At 39.6% G+C, this 20,894-nt stretch overlaps 1 protein-coding gene across 1 annotated transcript; it reads left to right on the forward strand.

The window, feature by feature from the left end:
* Nucleotides 1-95: 95 nt before the first annotated feature.
* Nucleotides 96-19,152, forward strand: wdr95 (WD40 repeat domain 95). Its single transcript, XM_078283939.1, has 30 exons — nt 96-163; nt 763-994; nt 2,278-2,331; nt 2,417-2,500; nt 2,796-2,861; nt 4,344-4,574; nt 4,931-5,016; nt 5,147-5,239; nt 5,334-5,379; nt 5,489-5,535; nt 7,620-7,737; nt 7,942-8,011; nt 8,504-8,744; nt 9,360-9,465; nt 9,879-10,030; nt 10,348-10,450; nt 10,639-10,745; nt 10,836-10,915; nt 11,015-11,069; nt 11,157-11,202; nt 11,579-11,638; nt 15,304-15,466; nt 15,845-15,943; nt 16,056-16,114; nt 16,966-17,104; nt 17,233-17,272; nt 17,723-17,811; nt 18,430-18,614; nt 18,768-18,871; nt 18,987-19,152. The coding sequence occupies exons 1-30, from the start codon at nt 96-98 to the stop codon at nt 19,150-19,152; spliced, it is 3,189 nt and encodes a 1,062-aa protein (XP_078140065.1).
* Nucleotides 19,153-20,894: the final 1,742 nt, after the last annotated feature.

A 20,894-nucleotide genomic window follows, 5' to 3' on the forward strand; every position in this document is an offset into this window, starting at 1 on the left:
AGACTCATGTGAGACCTGACTGATCGAGGTCTGACCGAGGGAATGGGCTGCGATAAGCTCTGCTTTGCTTACAGAAACATAGACAACAAACAAGGATGCCGTTGGGGAACAAAGTCCGTCCTTCCTCAGCTTCAGGAAAATTAGAAACCCTGCATGTTCCCAGGTAACCTGCTGCTTTGTTGCTCTCCTCTAAAGCTGCCTCACTGCCACTGTAGATCACATTTTTGTTTTGAGTGGCATTCCAACTTAATCCTCTGTAATTTTGTCTTCAGTTGCACTTTTTTCACACTGGGAGGTTTAATCTCAGCATAGAGAGGGGATGTTGAGATGATTTGGGTGGAGGCGTTGTCTTGTTTCTCTGCCATGTATGCCTCTATACAGGCATGTTGTTGTTCAGTTTGCTGTTGTCAAGGTACTGGAGTCGCCATCAGTGGCAGCACTGAGTAGTTACCATGTAATACTGGAAGTGTTGTTGCCTGGAACTCATAATCACATTCCCAGGCTTAAATAGATTTCAGTGCAGTTTCCCCTGCTGCCTTCTATTAAGTAAGTGACTGTAAGTGTGCTGCAGTGATGGCTCAATAGTGTCAAGTAAAGTTCATTTATAACCTCAGATACAGTAAGTTCGTTCTGGCGAGGGAGCAACAGAAGTCAGCTTGCTGGTATTTAACCACAATAACAATGTAATATGAGAACAATATAACGACAAAATCATGTAGACCTATTTAATCAAAATAACTGAAAAAAGCTCAAATCCTCTAGCATCCTCTCTGAACTGGGGAGTGCAGGAGAGAGGACGATAAACACTTCTGGGCCTGGTTGTCGGGGCGAGAAGGCGACAGATGAGGGCAGGAAACAGCAGCCTGAGTGGTTGGTGCGAGAGCTGCTGAGACAGAACAGGCGGAGACACTCTGTTACACTGGGAGATAAGGCTCAGCTTACGACACGACTGCACCACCGTGCTGATTCCACTCACAGCCCCTGCAGCCTCAAGGTACAGCTTTCAAAAGGTCTATCCTGATGTGAAATCAGAAAGGTCGATCCAACCCATTTAGATGTCAACCAATGTATCTCTCTGTTTAAAAAGTTTGTCTTATTCTATGTAATGGCATCATGACATTGTTGCCCTTCCCCAGTAAACACAGTAATGTATAGCTGCTGGTTTTAACCTCAAGGTGTCACTAGAGTGTCAGCTGTGCCCTTGCTGTGCTACATATTTTTCTTCAAGGTCTTAAAGTACAGTTGATGCAAACCTCACAAGCAGAATGAATTAATGTGAGGTAATGCCAAAAATGCTATTTTAAATCAAGTTGATGATCTATTTACTCATTGTCTGAGAGCGCATTGGGCTGGACAATCTGTCCCGATGGCCAAGATGGCCATGTTTCAGGCCAAAGTAAAACACAACACAGTTGCTGTGCCATCTACTTAAAAGCATTCCAATAGATTCAAATTGAAGCTTTCAAGCTGACAGGAGTGATGGGATGACATAGGAGGACACTGGCGGAAGTTTGAGGGCTTCAGCTGCAAATGTCAGTCACTCGCTCCTGCTTAATGTAATGAGAAATTTACCATAACAGATTAGGCAGAACAGCCTCAAGAGTCCAAAGTTATGCAGTTCAAATAAAGGGATTTGGAAGGCAGCTGGGGTCATATGAACACTTTCACCATATCCATCATGCTACACTAGACACTGACTGATTAAGCAATTATTATCTCTACAATTCAGGAGATACCGTGGGGAAACCACGACTCCTGTTACATCCTTGAGGAATTAGGCTGTTTATCCCTGTTATTTATTAATGATAGATCAAAGAGTGTCATGGATGAAGGGCCCGTTGCTAGGAAACCATGGCAAATTGAAGAGAGGCCATTAACACCGAGCGTGGCCTGTCATCTGCCCTTGTGCGAGTTTCTCAGGGACGTTTTCATGGGTGTCCCTTTGTCTCCGGTGGCCATTACAGATTGCCATTAATAGTCAGAGGTGGCAACCTAATCATGTGTGTTGTTAATGATATGGTGGGCAGTGTGGAAATCCCCTCTTACTATCTTTTTTCTAACTTTGTGTTGTATTATAGCACTCAGACTTTATTAACTGGCTGGTGAGTTAATCTTAATAACTGGTTTAATTGTTCTGCTCAAGCTTATCACTCTGTTTTTGTTTTCTCCTAAAGGTTTTTGCTCTAATATTCATAATCAACCTGCATGACAGTAATTTGGCGTGTTATGGACTATATCACGCAAATAATGACACCATTTTTTTCTCTTCCAAATAAGATTGATCAGACAGTATCTCTTGACAACCTCCAGAAACTGAAACTGGCATTTGAGGTATGAGCTCCATCTTTTCTAATACTGACAGTCTGATTTCTTGGAGATATTCAGTTCTTTTACGGCATTATTTTCCTTTATAAAGGAATTTGAAATGGGCGGCTTGAGATCTGTTGATGAGAAGAATTTTGGCCGCATAGTGAAGAAATGTTTGGGTTTGCATAACACAGTAAGAGAGCATGACCAACTTCTCTCTCTCTCTTTCTCTCTCTGTCTCTCTCTAGCTCTCTCTGTCTCTTTGTCTATCTCTCTCTCTCTCTCTCTGTCTCTTTCTCTCTCTCTCTCTCTCTCTCTCTCTCTCTCCCCCCTCTCTCTCACCTTCTCACATTCATTTGTTCTCTCTTTGTCTCGCATCCTTGTAATTAAAGACATACTTTACAATTACCTGATTAATTATGCCAGTTTTTAATGATAATACTCTCAGTGTTATTATTCTTGATGCTTTTGTTCTCTGAATTTCACAGAGCAATGCACAAATTCAAGGGCTATTCATGAAGATCGATTATTCAGGCCAGGGAAGGATTTCGTGGGTGAGATGAAATTCATTTTTTGTCTCTTACAGGACGCACAGCCCTTTCATTCAGTAAAAGAGAAATTGCCTTAGCTAAAGCACTTCTCCATGCATGCTAACACCAAGAATCTACAAGTGAAAAAAGTTAACTATAAAATGTGACAGGCTTATTTCATGGCAACTGTAATTCAGTTTGGATTCATGAGCAAATTTTTAGTGCCATCTTAATTGTACACTAAACAATATGTCACGTATAAGACATGTGTGTTAACCTTTAAAAGGGTGTGCTTTCCTGAATATTCCCAAGCTTTTTTTTATCCACTCTGTTTGACTTTTTTGTATTTTTTCATTGGTTTTCAGAGGAAAGATTAGTTTATCCATGTGTTATTGGTTTATGTTTATAGATTGAAAAGCTGGAAAGAATGATAGATTGGTTTGTATACTTTAATTGAGGAGTTTAGAGGATATCTGTGTTTGTGGTATTACACTGTAGCATGGAAATGGCCATTTTTTGATTACAGGCAGCCATGGAATTTGAAATATGGGGTTTGAATAATCGCCTGTGAACTTCAAACCTTGCTGCTTCTTCTTTCTCTGCAACATCTTCATGTTATGGCCTCACACATCTCATCCTCTTTAAATTTTGAAATGTCAAAAACTAGGAAAAGGCTGTTGTGCTTAAGAATTGGTGCTGGCCTGCAGGTGTTTGTCGACTCATGACCTCAGGACCAGCATGATTCTGAAATGCCCTTACACCTTCTGAATCCCCTCAATCTTCTGTAACCTGTTGACTCTCAGTTTCTGCTTCTTATTCTTATTCTTTCCAGTTAAACCCTCTGTAACCTCTTCCTCAACAGTTGCTGGTCTGCAACGGTCCATCGTCCGCAACCTCTTGATCCCCAGAAAGCTTTCATTCTCTGCAGGGTCTTTGTTCTGAGAAACTTCTCTATCCTCAGCAAAATTTTAAAGTATCAAATCTCCAAACACCAGATGATCTTCTGTCTCCCAGTCAGACCATGTTCTTTGCTTTCTGCTGCTAAAAATGTATTTTGTTTCCACAGATTCTTGACTTAGCGTGCTTTATGTGACCATAACAATAGTTGGGTAGCGTTGTATATGACTGTAACACTGATTCCCTAAGTAATGATACGATTACTGCATAGTCCACTTGAATTGCTTGTGTATAATATTATGCAAGATGCAACAAGAGGACACATGCATGCAGCTGGAGCTCTCTACAGCAACATAAATCTTGTAAAACGTATTCCTCCCTCTTCAAGCACTGGAGATAATCTTCTAGTAGTCTCTTGACCCACTTCTTTGCTGCTCGCAGCTAAATTTTAATTATTATTTGTGGAGTCTTTTTGGCTGATCTTGACCAAAAGGTGCCGATGATTACGGAGGACGCTTTATATAACCGCAACAAAGATTTCAGAATTATTAACATGCAGGATCGGCAACTTGAGCTTTAATGGTACGGTTCCTACATAATATAATGCAGGATGAGTTCTGCACGTACATGCAGCTGGAGTACAGAGAGAAGCAGGAATCTGTAGTTCGCAGTAAGCAGGTGGCCTTCGCTCTGCCAGCCACTGTCAAGGCCTTGAGTCATGGAGTTCCCATCGTAAACATCCACTCCACCCCTGATGGCACCGCTCTAACGCTCCGAGAAGACGGGGCTGTTTGCTGCTGGAGCCCTGACCTTCAAAAACAGAAGACCAAAAGCGTGTTTGTATGTTTTAACTTGTATACATTTACCTGCATTGATATATTGCCTATGTTACATACTATATATGAGTTGCATTCATAATTCAGAAAAATGCAAAATATCACATAAATATTTGTCAAATAAATGTAGCTATTGTTGTCCAGTCAGCATAATAACACAGTGATTTGAATTTATAATCCCTAGTTCTGTATTATAACTACTTTATTAGTTGTGTAAGACCATCTTCATAAGGCTTTTACTGCACTAAACAAGTCATAAATCAAGTTGAATTTCCCGCAGATAGTACTAATGCTGCATTCAGATTAGGTCAGTAGAAATGTCCAGGGTTTTTAACTCGTGGGTTCGTTCATTTATCACAGCATGAAAGACCTGTAAACAGGAGTTCAAAGTGGGCAAGTGACTTTACTCCTATGACACAGTACAACAAGCTGATCATCGGAACAGGGTAATATGAGAAAGGGGTCTAATAAATTGACCCATGCCTGGATTATTTATTCACTACATTCATTATACGTATTTACTGCAGGTCCCAGACTATGCTATGTTGGTTTTTATGTCTCTTTACTGTCTTGCAGGGACAGAGAGATCCAGCTTTACGACCTCTCCTCTCTGGAGCCTTACTGCCAGATTAACGCCCTAGAGACCGTGCCGCTGACATTAGACTACTGGTGAGCAACACAACTGTATGTTAACATCATCTTCCAAACGTCCTGAAAAGCCCAAATTGTTCTGACGCTCTATGCTTTTTTTTTTCCCCCATAGCTACACTGGCGCTGATGAATGTTCTATTCTGTATGGAGATGCCCAGGTAGATAGTTTCTCTTGTTGACACCAGATCCAATTAGCAGAGAAAAATCATTCATTATATCCCACTTGATTAATACTGTGAAAGGTTCATTTTCCTGTTTGTGATCCAGGGATGCGTGAATATCATATTGATTTCCTCTGCTGGAGAAACCCTGAGGTAATTTTGCTTTTCTAAAGAACTCGGTTTACTCAACATTATTTCAGTTTTTCACTAAACCCTCATACACACTTTGACTCATACACACTTTGATTCAATATGATCCCAACACGAATTTGAATTTGAAAGTGAACATTAATTTCACGGTCAAAAAATTGTAGACTTTACTTGAAGAGTGTGTGATGCATCATCAACACATTATAAGAGTATTACTAGCATATATGCACTATTCTTACATTATAAAATCACAAAATTGAATGCATTACAATGCAACATGACATGCATCACAATAATTATAAATCTTGTACACTATTACTGTATTATGAGATTTTATTATGAATTGTTCTGTTGTGATCATAAAATGTGTTTATAATATTTTACCAAATATCACAGTTATTCATTATTTTTCATTATAACTTGGGTTATTTTGATGCAACAGAATTAGTGACATCCATTCACTTCAGCTCATTACAAATCAGGATGTTTTCATATTTATTTTTCTCTGTGCATACAAACTGCCAGAAACGTAAGTCATCGATTGAACTCGTCTTTGATTTTCTACAAAGGAAACTCAGCTGAACCTTAGGGAGACATCAGCCATTAAAAACCAATCAGATTTTGGTGCTTCCTCGTTTCCCTCCTGCTGCGAAACAGTAATGTCTTTAGCTGAAATGAATTAGTGACTTTCCCATGAGCCAGTTACTATTTGCCGCATGTATGGTGGTTCCTGACCAAAATAACACCTCTGGTAGTGAGTCCCATCCTGAAAAAGTTTGGGAACCTCCACTAAATGACCACATGACCAGTAATGGTCACTGCAGGCTGACACAATCACCTTGCATGAGTATAGCATAATCAAAATCACACTCAGAATCAGAATGGCTTCGTTAGCATGACAAGTCTACTTGAGTTACCAAAGCACTCATGCATGTTAATATCAATTAATATTAAAATGTACAAAATATGAAAGCAAGTTTATTCATGTACACAGTACAGATCTACTTTAACAGAATAAGGTGAATCAAAAACAATTACACAGAAAAACAATCAAACAAAGGGATTACATGATGTTTTTTTCCAGTACTATTTTGTTTGACTGGTCAATATTCATCTTGTCACTCTTGGTCTGCATATTGTGACATAAATATTCTAAATTTGCAGCAATATAAATTGTCTAGCTCTCCTCACCTAATACAGTTTTCATCATTTCTCTATCCAATAGGGCAATCCCTTAATTCTATCACAGAAATGTGAGAAATGCATAACTCTAATAGGGAGCTATTTAAGGAAGTGTAAAAGGAAATGCGTTTCATATTCAGTCTCATTGGGTTGCAGTGTGAACAGAGACGTTTGTCTTTCTTGCCATGAATTTTTATGACAACCTTTTTAAATTGCCCAGTCATGGTGTCTGATTTGGTACTTTAAGTGTTTTTCTTTTAATGTATTTTACTGAGACAAGTATTCTACTGGATTATAATTTCTTTCCACAGCTTTATAGCAGCTTCAAGCCAATTACATATGTATCTGGGTTTCCTTTTTCCCTATATATATTAATTTGGTTGTGTAAACCTTTGGGAATTTGTTTCTGGGTGTCGTATATCTTCATGGCAAGTTGCTCCAGAGGGTCAGCACCTAGTGATTCATTGGCTTCTAGTGCCTTGGCATTGTGCTTCAGACATTTTAAAATGTTCCCAGAACCTTATCGCTTTTTTTCTACTAATTCCATACTAAAACGTAGCCTATTTCAATGTATTCAGAATGAATGTGCATATACGCTAAATCTTAGAGTCCTAGTCATTACATCTGCTTCACAGCAATGAAATCATATGTTATTTGTATTGTATTGGTTATATTGACACAGAGTGCATCGGTTCTATAAAATCTTGAGAAAATAGGAGGGTAAAAGTCAACATGGCCACTCCATAAATATCATGGGAAATTACATCTTTACCTTTGCTTTCCATGGTTTCCATGCCAATCAAAAAAAAAATGGAGACTGAATATGAGGCTATGCCATAGAAATGTGAAAAATTGCATGCATGATAATACATTTCAGCTCTTTTTTTCTTCTTTTTTTTTTATAGATTATGGAATAAATTACCAAAGATTGAAAATATGCCCAACATAGGAATTGACAATGCAGTGCTTTCTCCAAATGTGACTTACATCCGATGGAAGGTCCATCAAGACTGGGTGACACAGGTGACATTTTACCTTTCCAAGTGTACATTTCAAATCTGTTTTCTCTGTGGATAAATATCTTCATAGGTTGAGACTGAGAAATGAGATTGTCTGCCCAAACAATGGCGGTTGACATTGTTATTTCAGTGGTGTGGCATTTTGTTTGATGCACAGATAATGCCAGCTCTGATGCACTGAGTCACTAATGCTCTACTTTCAATTTAGGCAAAGTATTTTCAAAGTATCCGTGCCGTTGTCTCCACCTCAAACGAAGAGGCATCTGCTCTCGTTATAGGTAACACAAGCTCCAAAATAAAGATTAAATAATCTGAAATTTCCTTTGTTATAACTTGGACACAAAACACATACCTTCATCTTCTCCCTGATTAAAGATAGGAGCCAAATAAGAAATGCTGCATGCTGAAAATGAAGACAGAAATTTATCAAAGTCCATTCACTGTAATGTGCGGTAATGAAATTTTGTGTTGAACATTGGGCAGCCCAGTAGGAGAGTTGTGAGGGATGACTCATGATGACTCATCTATCACAAATTCACCAATCAATGCCAGTGTGTGCGTGTGCGCGCGTGTGTGTGTGTGTATGTGTATGTGTGTGTGTGCGTGCACGTACATGGGCATGTCCACTTGCTTACTCTACATACTCCGTGCCCCAGCTGTGTCATTTATTCTGATAACGACTTACCCGAACGCCAAGAACATGTTTTGATTGATGCAGCAACTGTTAATTCGCATGGCCTTGAAATGAAACGCTTATTTCCCCTTGTCAGGCTGTGTGCTCCCTTCAACCAACCTGGAGCAGCAGCTGAGGGAGATCAGAGAGACCTGCTACGAGGGCAAAGCCAAGAAGGTCCAGCTGAACTCTAGTCCGCAACCCCGGGCGTCCTGCGACCAGACCGCCTTCGCCATCTACAAAGGTGTGAAGACCTTTGACCTTTGTCGAAAGCACAACTTGCTGGTGACGGGAGGCATGGACAGACTCATACGCATGTGGAACCCGTATTTCCCTGGGTGAGGAACCAGATTTTACCGGGTTCCCCTTGAAGACAGTGAATATTGGGATTTTTCATTTGGTAGTACCTTGGGTTGTGCAGCTTCCTGGGCATGATATAACCCCAAAATCGTCAATTCTCCGGTGCTTCGGTAGAGACGATTGGAGAATTGCGTTTTTTTTTCTCTCTCCATTTACTGCCATTGTACGGTAGAACAGGTCTGAAAATCACACTTCTAGCACATAAACAAACGCAAACAAAGCAGATTCTGACGATATATAAAAAAAACGAGTTATTCTGCTGATTTTTTTTTTGTGAATCACTTTCTTTGTGTTTATTAAACCTTTCAGTTTGAAAAAATATAACACTGAAATTCTTCTGACCGGATTTCTGTGTTAAAGTTGCCAGAATCTGCCTTGTTCGTGTTCGTTTATGTGCTAGAAGTGTAATTTTCAGACCTGTTTCACCATACAATGGCAGTGAATGGAGAGAGAAAACAGAGCTCCGGAGCAACAGATAACAGAGAATTGGAGTTATATCATGTCCAGGAAGCTGCACAACCCAAGGTACACTGGCACTGCCAAAGTTCAACATCACTTTAACTCCTCTTATTGCTTCTGTTCGTTTTTGACAGGAAACCAACTGGGATTTTGAAGGGCCACTCTGCTCCCATCTTCTATCTCTGCATCTCCTCGGAGGACAGTCAGATCTTCTCTGTCTCCATGGACAACACTGTTAAAGTGGGTCTCATGCCATCATGTGTCACTAGCGATTGCACGATGTCCTAAACCAGTGCCCTTTTTGGCCCGCTACCCCTTAAAATGAAATGGTGAACAGTTCAACCAAAGAATGATTTTCCCTTTTCAGGTTGTTTCATTCGATTTACTGAGAGGAGGCAGAGAGGCTGAAACTAATCAGTATTTAACAAGAAAAAAGCAAAAATTAGAGAAAAATCATACACAGACATGATAATAAATGTATATATAGCAGCAATATGTGTTTTTTCCTATCTCATAAATCATCTCACAACACCCCAAAATCATCTTGTGACCCCCCCAGATTGAGAACCAATGTCTTAAACAATGCAGAATGAATACAGTATTAGTATTCTATTCATTAACCGCTGAAGACATTTTACTGGCTCCCATTTCAGATCTGGGATATTCAAGATCAATGCTGCCTATTTACGACACACTCCAAAGCGAGCGGGGTTCGTGGCGACATATCTGCATGCTTGTATTCTCCTTCTATGAAATCCCTTTATATTGCGGCAGACTCTATGGCTTTGCTCTCTCTTAAGATAAGGTTGGTTTCCTGTTTTTTCATGTCTTTGTGCTTCATACATCACAGAATGTGCTCTGAAGATATTTTGAAAATTTTGCTCAATTGTGTCGATAATTTTTAAGAGGACTAATTTAAGGGCACAATGGGCGCTGTCATTCTAACAAGGGCAGCGTGTGATTTTGAAATATTTCCTGTTAAGGGATTAAATGCTCCAGATTTAACCAAAAGATAAGGGATATAAGCTCTTTTCAGAATGCAGAGACGACTTCAGTACCTTTTTATAATTGCCTTCTCGCTCTTCATTTTTTATTTCTTTATCTTTTTTCTTCTAATTTAAGGCCGCAGCTTCACAGCCATTTGATTGTTTCACATAATGAGCCTGTAATGTGCTGCGGCTACAGTGAGGAGTTTCGTCAAGTTGTCAGCTGCACTGAGGGATCTGTGAGTAAAATATAATTGTACAACTTGACATCTCTATTGAAAAATGAATCTTGTCTAGCACTATGGTAAGACAATATACAGCATGGGAAACAGGACCATTAGTTCACATTTAATCCCCTACATTTCAGCTGTTTATGCCAAAAATACTCCCTTGTTATACAATTCTCTGTTAATATTATTGGTCTTAGGTGGTGAAAGTCTGGGATTTTGACTCTGGGCAGCAAGTTTTTGAGTTTGGTGGCGCACATGGCCTGTCTGCCATTACATGCATGACTTTTGACCCCAAAGGGAGGAGGTACTGTACATGAGGCAGCGCGTGACATGTTTTCTCTTTATGAAATATATTTACCCACTTTATAATGACACCATGTTTTTCTGTTTACAGACTCATCACAGGGGGAAGAGACGGCTGTCTGAAGATCTGGAACTTCAACAACGGTCAGTGTCTAAAGATACTAAAGAGAGGTATGTACTGTAAATTTATATTTTCCTCCTCACGAGAAAATATTTCAAGCATTATACGCTCCAATTACTGTGAAATACCACATACGATTTTTCCTGTAGATGGTGAATGTCATGAGGTGTGCGACTGCACCTATCTGAAAGTCCACAGGAACCCGTAAGTATTGATGTGGTGTTTGTTTGGCAGGTGTTGGCTTAATATAAATTGTAATTCATGTTGATTTCTCGCATTCTGTGTTTGAAGCTATGTGATGTCTGTCGGCTGGGACCGGAAGATTGGCATTTACTCTGTGAGTACAAAAGAAAAGAGAGAGTTCTCTGCAGCGTATAGGTATTATTTCTCTGTTGGATTTCAGAAATTCACTGTCTTCCATTCCAATTATTGCTCCAACTCCTCCATTCTTCCAATTTCTTGCATCCCATTGTTACTTCATTGCCACATACAGTACGTACAGCCTTTGCTATTGTTTGAATTAGAGACATTCGAAGAATTCTCCACATTTTTGTTGCAAGGTGAATGACATTTCCTTGCTTTGTCTAGTTTAGAAGGATTTTAATGTGTCAGTACATAGACCACTTTCACTACAGTTCCAAACACAACAAAATGCTTTAATATGAGATGTGAAATGTCTCCAGTGTGTTGACTGCATGGCTGTGTTTTGTCAGGACGCACCTGAGGACCCTCATCATGTCCAGAGGCCGCAGCCTTCATGGCAGGATGATCTGGTGATTAATGAACACCAAACTGTTTGGACAATAACTTTCAGATAAAATGTTAGGCCAGGCAAAATTAATTAGTAGTTCAATGGGCGCTGACTGAGACTTTGTATTCCCCCAGTGGCTTTTCTTTCAGGCAGACTAGATGACGGGGGTGTAAACATGAGATGGATTCAATCGTTACGCCTCCGTTTCTGAACATACAGCTCTCTGTGTTGAAAGTGACAAAGGACAGTTCAGGGACAAAATTGTTATTGTTGGTAGTATCTTGTATATATTGTGCTTTCTTAACATTTTGCTCTTGAGTCTAGAAAAAGACTGAAGGTTTCTGATGCATTTTTACCTGTACTTGGTCATCTGTTGCATAATGTATCAACTCCGAGTCTGTGTATGTTGAATACTGTTTATCACAGTGTGTTGACATCTGTCACAGACTGTAAAGCCCTCACTCATTGTTTTGCATCATATCCTAGGGCTGGTTGGCTGTTTCTGCCCATGCACAGCCTCAGTAACTGGTGTGCTTATAAGGCCGTAGTGGGAAAGCTTTCCCACTGTTTATCTATTCATATTCCACAGACACAAGGAGGACGCTGTAGTATTAGGTCCCAAGAATCGTTTTTGCTGACTGGCTCAAAAGCTCAAAGCGAGATGGGTAAGAAAGCCTCCCTGATCTCTGGCCTGCTGTGCGGCATCGCCTGCAGAAAAAATCTAAAACTTAAGCAATCTGTTACCCGGCCATCCCCCTCCCTACCCTTTGTCTTTCTTTCTCACTGTGTTTTCTTCCTTCCTCCATTTCTTTCAGTTTTTGAGATTGTGTATTTCTTCCTGTAAATGTGCCGCTGCCCTCTAAAAAAGATGCTTGATCTCAATGGGACTAATGGGATATCTATCTATCTATCTATCTATCTATCTATCTATCTATCTATCTATCTATCTATCTATCCATCTATCTATCTATCTATCTTAAAACATGTCAGAGAATAACATTGTTTCTGCAGTTTCCCAATTCCAGGTTAGCAAAGTTTTAGGGAGTTATTAGTCATATTTAGTGGTTTGTAGTCCATGTATAACATTGTTGATATCTTCCCCTGTGATAGCATTATTTGTGTCCAAGCCCCAGTGCAGCAGAGCTTTGGCATTTCAATAGATCTCCAGTGGATTGCATCTGTATGACAGGCTCCGCCCCACTGTGTCTCAGCATGGTTTGAAATGCATGGATGGTTTTATGACTGACACAGTTCAGCACCTAAGGTATATCTTCCAAATAACCTTTGCCCTTCCATCACCATGCCTGAAGGTTCATATGGGTTACTTCAGTATTGAGGTTCCTCCAAGCCAATTCCCCATTGTTTCCATAGGAACATTTGCCAAGAGCTTTGATCGCCACTACTAAAATGATCGGTTATAACTTTAGGATTTGTGCTGGGAGAGGAAAAGTTTACGGCTGATACATAATTAATCTGACTCCAAAGGGCTATATATCCATTTTGGGACAAATCAATATTTCAATGTTCAACAGAGACAGATGATTAGACCCTCTCCCTCTCAAATGTCACTATTTCGTAAGCCAAGGCACGTAAGTTAATAACATCGCTGATACTCCTTAGGGAATATTATTTGGTAGTCAGTGATCATTTTGGCAGAGTAGGTTTCTCATTTTTCAAATGGTGGGTTTCTCATTTTTGAATTAAACTGTTCAGTTGATTTGGTACTGTGCCCAAACCTTAGACAATCTAATCTTTCCCATAGCTGAAATTCAGTGAGATGCATTGAGATGCACGAAGTGACATTTCGGGCTTTCCGGACTAATTCAAAGGAAAATATCAACATATGTAGGTGGTGTGAGGCAAAAATTGTCACTTTTCTAACAAATATCAACTATATAGTCTGCAGTCTGTACTTCTGCTTCATAGAAAGCTTTTAAACAGGAATATAAACTTTAGCTCACAGCAGAAAGAACCAAACTGTCCTGAGACATTTCCACTGACTTTAAATGAAGCCTGATGATAATTTGTCCTTGACTCCTTGCCTATTTTTCCTTATTTCAAAATTGAAACATTTAATCATGTAACTTCTAATGTATAATGTAACATGACAAATATCCTATCAGTACATTACAGTGCTCTAAAATAACAAACATTTAATACCCTTTGCAAAACTCTCAAAACAGCTAAAATCACCAACTGCAGCAATTACTTCAGCATGTTTCCTTTAAGGTTAATCAGCCTCTCACAATGGGAGAATCAATCCCTAGTAACATCACACATTACACTCCAGCCCTTTTCTCCTATTTTACCTTTATAATGCGGTCGGCCTCCCTCTGACAGCTGAGCACAATTCTCTCCATAGGCTCTAAGAATCATAATTGATTCCCACTCAAGCTTTGATCCGTCGGAGGAGCCATTCAGTCCCTTGTCGTCCATGTGATTATGGCCGATGGATACACACACCCCAAAGTGGCCCATTAACAGGGAGAAAGATAGTATTACAGTAGCCAGTAAGTAATGTGACCTCTTTTGATTATCTACAGAGCCCTCTCATGAAATTGTTTTTCATTAATAGCCTGCAGAAGAGAGATCAATGTGTTCTATATATATATATCGGTCTACTTCCCCAAGCCTATAAGCCTCCGGTTAACTGTGAATTCTTATGGTGCGCCAGATGGCCAGTCTGGTATTGTGTCTCATTAAACTTTTTTTTTTTTTTTAAATGTGTCCCAGTTCAGCTTAACAGTATTTTGCTTTGATGTGGAAGACAATGTGTTTACTGATTGATGTCCTTGTCCAAAATGCCACCTGCCTTGCTGATCTGCTTCATGCTGTGTATAGGTCCTTGTTGGCGGCGTCTCTCCCAGCAAATATTCCCCTTGTGTTCAGTAAGAAAAAAACACATAAGCCGTGATGAATCACTCTTTATCAGTGTTAAGTATGGCGGCAAAACTAGTGTTTGGCTTGTCTGCTTGCTCAGGGCTTCAACATCAAGTCGGTCATTGATCCAAAATGTATGACACGGTTGGCCAAAGTACTGTCAGCAAAATCAAGTCTCTAATGAAAACTCATTGGCTTTCATGTGCAACATACAGTACATGCTTTAAAACAAAAGCTGATACAATTTTCAACCAGGATGCCTCTCAGCCATTGATTAACCCAGAGAAACATTTATTTACGTTGTTTTTGGTTAAAAGACCTTTGATGTTGTACTGAAATAGAGGTTCACTTATTCTGCTATAGGGGTGCAAACTGTTTGATCATTTTTAAGTAGATAATGTAAAGGTTGAAGTTGCTTTATATCACATCATGCTTTATCTATTAGAAAATACATAATGCACAAATATTATTTTGTTTAAAAATAAGATCAACAGATGGCAGAAGCTTCACATATGTTCCCCTGCCAGTGAAGCAGATTAACTGGCAAGCTTAATACTTTTGCTCAGTTTGGTTAAAAACATACTCATGTGATGGAAAAATACATAAGAATATTGTATTTTTTCATTTGCAAACAAAGATAGGAATTCCTGATACAGTAACAACCAAAACGGAAATAAAGTCACGGTGGCCCCGTTGCACTACAAATTAATTTTGCCACGGCATCATTAAACCTTTTATCCTTTGGTTGTTTATTTATGTATGTTGTTTATGTTTATTTATGTAGAGCTTCCCTGTTTCTGTCCCCAGAGAAATGGCCATAAGGACGACATCCTCTGCATCGCTCAGTGCCCCCCGTCTCTCCTGGCCACCAGCAGCTACGACGGAGAGATCATAGTGTGGAATGTGGTTTCCGGACACATACAGAGCCGGTTCCTCAGCCCTCTTCCACCTGAATACCAAAATGTTCAAGGTGATTTCATACCTTTGAAGTGAATGGTGAAAATATAGATTCAGCCTACAACAAATATCCAGATCTGGTGATTATATCTGGTGATCTGGTGATTGACCAGGGGTTTGTCATGGTCTGTATGTATACTCATGACTGTGTGCGTATGTGTGTGCGTGGGTGCGTCCATGTGTATGTCTACTTATTTTATTTTTCTGCTCAGATGTGTTTTTAGTCTCGTCTTCCTTTATTCTTTGCATTTTTATTCTTGTCTTTTATAACCGATTCTATAAAGCACTTTGGTAAAAACTTGTTTTAAGTGCTATATAAATAAACTTGAACTTGAACTAAATGATACTAAAGGAACTATTGCTCTCATTATATTTTTTCTCTGTTATACAGGAATGGATACGAGCGTTCCAAGCATCATTTTCCTGAGAAGCTCCACCTTACATGTGGAGTTTTCCTCTGCTACAGCTCTTCTGTCATCAGGGAGCAGGGGTCAGTGTTGTGAACAGCATTCATCACAGTACATAATTGCACTATATAATCCTTTGCAATCTCTTGCAATACAGCACTAATGATGTATTTTTTTTCTTTCTTTTTTTTAAAGGTTATATTAATTTCTGGAATGTGCTCAACGGGGGAAAACTTGTGAGCAGCTTTGAAGCTGTAAGATATTTATCTGAACATTATCTCTTGATCTCCCCTTTGAATATGAAGGGATAGGACACCAGCTTCACTTTTTTTTTTTTTTTGCAATAGTTCTCTCACCTCTAAAATTGCTGATTAAACAGTAACAGAATCCACCATGCTCTACTTTGCTCTAGTTACTGAGCGGCTAGCAGTTACCTTCCTTGCAGCCACTCATTATTCCCACTGCAGGGAAGACAGGACCCTCTCAGTATCGGGAGATGGGTGAAGATGGAGGCAGCGAGAGCAGCAGTGTCTCCTCCCCAAGGTTGAAATAAAACCTCTGCTTATAGTCCGCTTAAAGAAGGCAGAAAGTTTCCTTGTAAAGTGTATAACGTAAATGCTGCTAATATGTACAATGAAAGAAACCTGAAAAAAACTAAAAAGCTACTTTGTCGGCTTTGCCATTATGCCACTTGAATTTGGTAACCTAGCAACACAGGTGCACCAGGCAACAGCTCTGAACAATTTTAACGTACTCTTATCATTTTCATGTAATTTCATTTCTTCATGATTAGTTTCTACAATTTGCTATTTGGCACATTTTCTATTATATAGCAGGTTATTTTGAGAGGACTATTATCTGGGGGGTTGTATTAGGCCTAGCTGCTGGGAAGGTAATGCTTAGTTGCCGCAGGGGAGATAACTGTTGGTTGGTATTAGTAGAGTAAAGTGGAATCAGAAAAGGATGGATTCTGTCCCGTCTGTTCAAATAGTTACTTTAAGTGTAAGAGAACCATGGTAAAATAATGAATAATAGCTGACATCAACTTTTAATGTTAGACAAGAAATCGTAAGAAGCTCATTTCTTTTTTGTTTCCATTTTTCAGTCTAAATTCCAGCAAAAGATAACAAAACTGGCTAAAACAGAGGGGGACACGTTGCTGTACGCAGCTGACCAAATTGGTTACATCTATGTTTACAACATGGAGGAATTTGCTCTTGCCCCAGAGCAAAAGCCACCAAGAGGTCAGCTTCATTTCCTCTTGCCATTACCTATGATCTGATAAACTGTGAAAATATGAGGTTCTCTCTATCAGAGTATTTAAATCCACAGAGTATTCAAATCCATTTTTATTTTTTTTACCTTGATTCAGCAGAAAACTATTGGCGTGCCCACACCAGCAGCATCACTGGGTATGTGAAATATGGACAATTGATACACAACATCCTGCCTTGTGGTTTTCTGTTATTTCAGCCAGAAATCCCTCATGCCATAAGTTTAAAATTAGCCAGTGACTGCAGTCAAACTGCAATTAGACATTGCCTTATGGCCCTAACTTTTAGTGTGTTGCATACTCCAAACACCCCATGGCTACATCCTGGGTGGAACCAATCATTCTTAGGCTGGTTGGCTGGTTTAGCGGCGGCAGGAGCAGCATAACTTGCTGTTGCAGCAGTAGACAAACAAAGCGTAGAAGGCACCGCGTGTGTGGGACGGTCTTAAATAGATGACCGAATCAGTACAGGTGAGGTGCTGCCTGGGGTGCATCTGCCATCAGTCACCCCGACACAGTGGATGATTTAGAGTGTCCTGCCAGAAATGCCTTCTCCCATTTCATCCCATGTCTCTTAATTCTGGTCTAGTCTGCAGATTGTTGACAATGATCAAGTGGTGCTTACCTCATCCACTGACTGCACTGTGCGGCTTTGGAGCGCCTATGGAGAATTCATAGGTGCGTATCATTTTGTATTTGTCATTCCTCTTGTTGTTGACATTATGTATGTTAATGCAAATAACATTAATCTCAAGCATGGTACAAAGCATTAGGTGGGTTACTTTAGTGTGACAGTAGATCCACTGCAACTCTTGCTGACTTTTTTTTTTCCAGTGTTGTTTCTTTAAATGCTAGTAAGCAGTCAAGGCATGAGTTTAATTCCATCCTGAGCTACCCACCTAATGAAAAATTTAATGCCTACTCTTACAAGATGATTGCTGCCTGGAAAGTAAAATTCATTATGGAATATCATTTATCAGCTATCTCAACGCTTTTGCTCACCTTGCTTGTGAAATAGTAACCATGGCATTTGAGAGAATGTCATTACATTTTTGAAATATTTAGTAGCAAGCATTAGGCTTTTAAAAGAAAAAAAAAGATTTATTAAATTTTCTTCTCTGGGACTGTAGGAGGGATGTTGCGCAGTAAGGCACCACAGAAGAGAAAAGATCCCAAATAGATTCAGACGTTTTGACATTTTAAGAAGTTAGGGTTTTGACTATGTCACATTCCTCCAGCACCGTGGCATGTAATTTGAATAAACAGTGATATGGAGAATTTGGTCTCCATCCACAGGGACCTTTGGGCAATCTGAGAAGTGGAGCATCCACATCTCCTCTTCCTGGAAGCATCCCGCTGTCCCCTATGAGATTTTGATTGATCCCCTGAGTATGCCAGTCCACGAAATCCTGAATGGAAAAACACGTGTCTCTGATGCCACCGATCCTGACAAGACCGAGGCTGATAGAGAGGAATTAAAGGTGGGTATGGCATGTTAATAATGGAGTTTTTTTTCCTGCACTACTTCACAAATGATTATCTAAGCCATGCAGGTTATGTTTCTCTCTCTCTCTCTCCTCTCCAAATGCTGAACTGAACTGAACTTGCCTGTTCTTCTTGAGGCATAATTGCAGTCAGAATCACACAGCAAGCTAGAAAATCCTCCTCCATCCATCAGTGACACAGACATCGAGGAAGAGATTAAAAACATGTTGTACCCAGAGGAGCACGGGAAACGGTGAGTTAAGAATGGCAAACACTACATATCATGCAATACAAGTCTTATACCAGACTCAATTGTGTGAGGAAGTTAATATATGCAAAGTGAATATGGCATTTTTTTTGCATTTCAGGCTCTGCCATGAAATAATCAAGCATAGTAACAAGCTGTCGGACCACAGCGGTCTGAAGTGCTTCGACATTGTAGAACCACCAAACACCTTTGTAAGACCTGACCTCTCCCTTGCTGCTATTGATCCTTTCATATGCAGCACAGAGGAGCTGGAGTCAACTGAATGAGATGAGATGAAACTTTATTGATCGCTGTGGGGAATGTGGGTCATTGCAGCAGCAAATTGTAAAAGGATACAGCGAAGAAAAGCAGAATATAATGAACTTAATAGAGCAAATGGGGGTTATGCATACATACTCAAGTGACTATTCCATCCATATAAAGTAGAAAAGTAGAAAGAGTGAAAAAGTATGCATTACAGCAGTCATTCTCAACCTTTTTCATATCAAGGACCCCTAATTTAGTTCACATTAGAGCCACGGACCCCGATTTGATGAGATTTTGTCTCTCGGACCCAAATCTGAGAATATGTTTAGTGTTTGATACCATTTTGTCCAGAATTGCATCTGTATTGTAGGAGAGATAACAGTGAAACTATGATCACAAAAGTCATTCTACATTCTCTAATTGTCTCAACTTCTTGTAAATGAAATAATGGTGAAGTTTAACACTTCATTAATTTCCCCCCAGGAGCCTCCTCAAGGACCCCTGGTGGTCCCCGGACCCCACGTTGAGAACCACTGCATTACAGCAGTGCAAAGATGCTGTGCAAAAAAGCAGCAGTGTTAGGAGCAGAACTTAGTGGAACAAAAAGAATGTGAAGTATGAAATATGTGAAAATGCTAAAAGAATATCACAATATATGCAATATACAAAGTACAAAATATTAGTAACATCTTCCTAATATTCAGTTGCAGCCCCTTTTGCACAATCCACATCTCAACTGTCACAAAGCTTAAAAATCCTCCACTAACTCATCTGCTTCTCTTTGTCTACATGTCCTCATTTGTGATTAATAAGTGAAATAAATAAGTGATAATAGCTTTTACCTGCATTCACTCTGTCATGATAAGATTAGGTGTGCCTGTGAGAGGAATATGAGAATATGAAGAAAAACAATATATGAAAATTACCTTTACAATTCCATTTATTTAATTTATGATGTGCAAAAATGTACTCATATTCAAATTAATGTGTCTAGACGGCCAGCGTTGTTCTAGTTATGTAGACGTGCATTGTAAAAGACTATGAACTTTACAAATGTTTTTGAAGATGTAGATAACATTTGCAGAACATGCAGATTTAGATATCTGCATTACTGTCTGTCCACCTTGTCAAAATCTCCAGATGGAGGAACCAGAAGAACAGAAAAAGTGACAATGAGACCATGATGCCATGAATCCAAATGAGCCTTTGCAAGTCCAGAGGGATTCTGGAGGTTTCTGCAAGTTTGCAGCGAGTACAGCTCATCTGGTTCAAACTGGAAGGACATGAACTCGAAATGCTACACTTACTTCAGGCTGCTCTCTTTTGCATTTCGAAACACGCAACTGTCCAGGTGTGGCAGCTGGCAGGAAGAGAATTGGAAAGGCGTTGGGGACTTGTTACCACTGGACTAGAGCAGCGGTGATAACTTTCTCATTTATGACTTCAGACTGTGCAGAGGTGCACTTTTTCCTCAATGTTCCTGACACACAAGTAACCAATGTAGGGAGTGATCTTCTACAAAATTACCTAACTAATGTCTAAAGTAACTTCAGGATGTTGTCCTGGATACCTTTCTTTATAGCATGGCCAAATGTCTAAACTGAGAGCTGACAAAAGTGGTTTTATTGAGAAATGACTTTCACAGGCACAGAGTTACTTACCAGCACAGCCTACTACCTAACAACCCCTCAACATGGATGTAGGGAATGTATTTTTAGTACAAAAAATACATTCAAAAACAATATTATAATATTAAACAATA

The sequence above is a fragment of the Centroberyx gerrardi genome, chromosome 6 (genome assembly GCF_048128805.1).
Source record: "Centroberyx gerrardi isolate f3 chromosome 6, fCenGer3.hap1.cur.20231027, whole genome shotgun sequence".
Classification (NCBI taxonomy): domain Eukaryota; kingdom Metazoa; phylum Chordata; class Actinopteri; order Beryciformes; family Berycidae; genus Centroberyx; species Centroberyx gerrardi.

Excerpts from the sequence above, each read along its gene's own strand:
- wdr95 (XM_078283939.1), top strand. The coding sequence starts at position 96 with ATGCCGTTGGGGAACAAAGTCCGTCCTTCCTCAGCTTCAGGAAAATTA. Across the intron at positions 7,738-7,941 it reads ATCAAGACTGGGTGACACAG|GCAAAGTATTTTCAAAGTAT; the intron begins GTGACATTTTAC and ends CTTTCAATTTAG. Across the intron at positions 10,451-10,638 it reads TCAGCTGCACTGAGGGATCT|GTGGTGAAAGTCTGGGATTT; the intron begins GTGAGTAAAATA and ends TATTGGTCTTAG.